Here is a 2,444-nt window from a genome sequence, read left to right as displayed (position 1 = left end):
GGCAGGTGGGCTGGGCCCATGGGGTGGCACCGCGGTGGCTGTGCCTGGGACTTCCTCTGCCACCCCTCCACTTCCACTTTCCAGCCTTTTCACATTGCTTCATGCCTTGGTACAAGCATTCTTTCCCCCTAAAATGCCTGCTGGCCTGCCTTCCTCCTTCCCTCTGCTTGGGGAGCCTCCCTCTGCCCTCCAGCTTGAAAGGCCCTGGCATAGATCTTTCTGAGTCTCTGCCTTCTCTGTCGCTGTGCCAATGGCTGCAGAATCCCCCCCACTGACACAGTTGTTAGTTTGATCCCATTTCTGTCTCCTCTGCTGGAATGTGGGGTCCGCTGAAGGCACAGACTATGTCCCCAGGTTCAGCACAGCACCTGGCCCATGACAAGCAGGCATCTCGGTTTCTTCTGAGACTGTCTCATCTCCGGTTTCTCTCCTCATTCCTGGGCTTTCGCTAACACTGGGGCTGCTGGGCCAGGTGACTGCTGCAGCAGAGAAGTAGAGGCCTGCAGGGCCCATCCCCCACCCAGCCCCAGCACAGGGCTGCCTAGCCCAGCTGGAATCCTGGACACCTCCCCCTCTTGAGAAGTAGAACATCTCCCACCACTACTGCTTGGCTCTTTCCTCCCACATCTGGCCCAGGCATGGTGCCAAAGCCTTCATTAGGGGTGCAGGAATTAAATGAGACATCAGAATATCAGGAATTAAACAATATCAGCATCTGCCTCCCTGGGAGACCATCTTCCCAAGAACTCAGCTTCCTATCTTTCTGTCTCAGCTTGCCTCTTCCAGGAAGCCCGCCCCACTGCTTCCTATGCCCATAATGCTGTACCACCTACACTTAGTTACAACCTTGCCTCCTTCACCTGCTCAGATACACTTTGAGGGTCAGGGCTGTGTCTATTCCCAGGTCAAGAGAGGTGTCTGGCACTTAAGTGGAGCCTGATAGATATTTGTGGAATGTAAAAGTTTTGGCGCAGTGCTCAGGAGGGGGGAGGAAATTATCACAGCCAGTGTGGGGCATCTCATTCCAGGCGGGGAAGCTGAGGCCAGAGCCCAGGGCACAGGGAATGGCAGGGTCTAACTCAGCACACCCAGTCGCACACTTGTCCCCCAGAGGCTCTGATTAGCCCACAGTCCTAAGCACAAGGACAGAGCCTCATATGCCAGTGAATCTTGGCTGCGTGGGGAAGTGGGTCAGGGCCAGGAAACAAAGGTTCCAAGATCTGGGCAGATGCCTCACATCAGGCAAAACCAGATCTCTGGGTCCCTGTGGATGGAGACCAGGGTGTGACCAGACCAAAGGAGATGGGATGGTACAAACTGCACCAGATTTGTGTCCATGCCTTCCCAGCTTGCTGGTGACTGTGGAAATGTCACTTCTCCCTGGATGCATTTCCTTGCCCACTCCAGTTCTGACCATCCAAGAACGAGGCATCTTGGTGGAGGAGAGGGTGGATTTGACTCCAGTCCAGCAGGCCTTGGCCTTGACCCTTTCAGGCCTCCTCCCCCTTCCTGTCCCGACAGTCCCGCCCCCTACTCCCAGTGATGTCACTTCGGCCACCTCATCACCAGCTTCTAACCCCCTTCCAATGTCCCTTTCTGCCCTCAGATGTGGAGGGTGGGCATGGCTCCCTCTACACTCAGGCTTTAATCTGGCACATTGTCCCGAATTCCCAAACCCGACCCCATCTAAACCATGAGCCATTTGGGAGGGGGCCCGAGAACGGAAGGGCTGGGCGAATCCTCCCGCATGAAGGCAGAATGGAGACTTTCTGCTTCTTCACCGGCACGGTCCTCGCACCACCCCTTCCCTGGGTAGTCAGGAAGCGAGTTGGGGAAACTTTCTGCGAGTCTTACAGCTCAGAAATCGTGGCAGAGATGGGTGGATGCTGCTAGGTTTGGGATGAGATAACCTGCCTCTACACAACCATGCACAACCACCCGCCCAGCAAAACACAACCAAGGAGCCACCTCTCGACCTCCAAAGATTCCTGCCAGTACTCGGGCCCCCTAACAATACCAGGGGCCCCTGGGCAGTTGCTCCCTCTGAGATGGGGTGGGCGAGCTGAATGATGCATCCCCGTCGTCTGGGGAAACAGGAAGACCTCCCCCTTCACTTTTGCAGGTCTCCGCCTGTCCGGTCCGGGTGTTCCCGGGCAGCGCCCCCTCTCTCCACGTCTCCAGTGCCTAGACGCATCATTCCTTGGAGCTGGGTGCGCCCGGTCCAGCCCGGCCCCTCCCCGGGTGATACCGCCCAACAATGGAGTAGCGGAGAGGGGTCACGGGGCGCACCGCGCTCCCCCGCCCCGTGCTCACCTTGTTCCAGGTCCTGCTGGTCGTACCACGGCTCCTCTTCCTCCGCGGAGAAGTCCTCCATCCCGGCGGCTCTCCGCATGTCCCCGCGGGCGGCGGTGGGCGGGCGTTGCTGCGCAGCGGCTCAGGGCTGG

General features: G+C 58.1%; 1 protein-coding gene across 1 annotated transcript in view; it reads right to left on the bottom strand.

The window, feature by feature from the left end:
- Positions 1–2,441, bottom strand: part of CDR2L (cerebellar degeneration-related protein 2-like) — a 13,158-nt gene extending 10,717 nt beyond the window's left edge. The window contains exon 1 of the mRNA XM_008566053.1: positions 2,314–2,441. Within this exon, the coding sequence (XP_008564275.1) occupies positions 2,314–2,392 (79 nt within the window). The 5' untranslated portion in view covers positions 2,393–2,441. The remainder of the gene's footprint in view (positions 1–2,313) is intronic.
- Positions 2,442–2,444: the final 3 nt, after the last annotated feature.

The sequence above is a fragment of the Galeopterus variegatus genome, unplaced genomic scaffold (genome assembly GCF_000696425.1).
Source record: "Galeopterus variegatus unplaced genomic scaffold, G_variegatus-3.0.2 Scaffold219, whole genome shotgun sequence".
Taxonomy (NCBI): Eukaryota; Metazoa; Chordata; class Mammalia; order Dermoptera; family Cynocephalidae; genus Galeopterus; species Galeopterus variegatus.
Note: the sequence above shows the minus strand (reverse complement) of the source record. Positions and strands in the feature narration are given on the sequence as shown.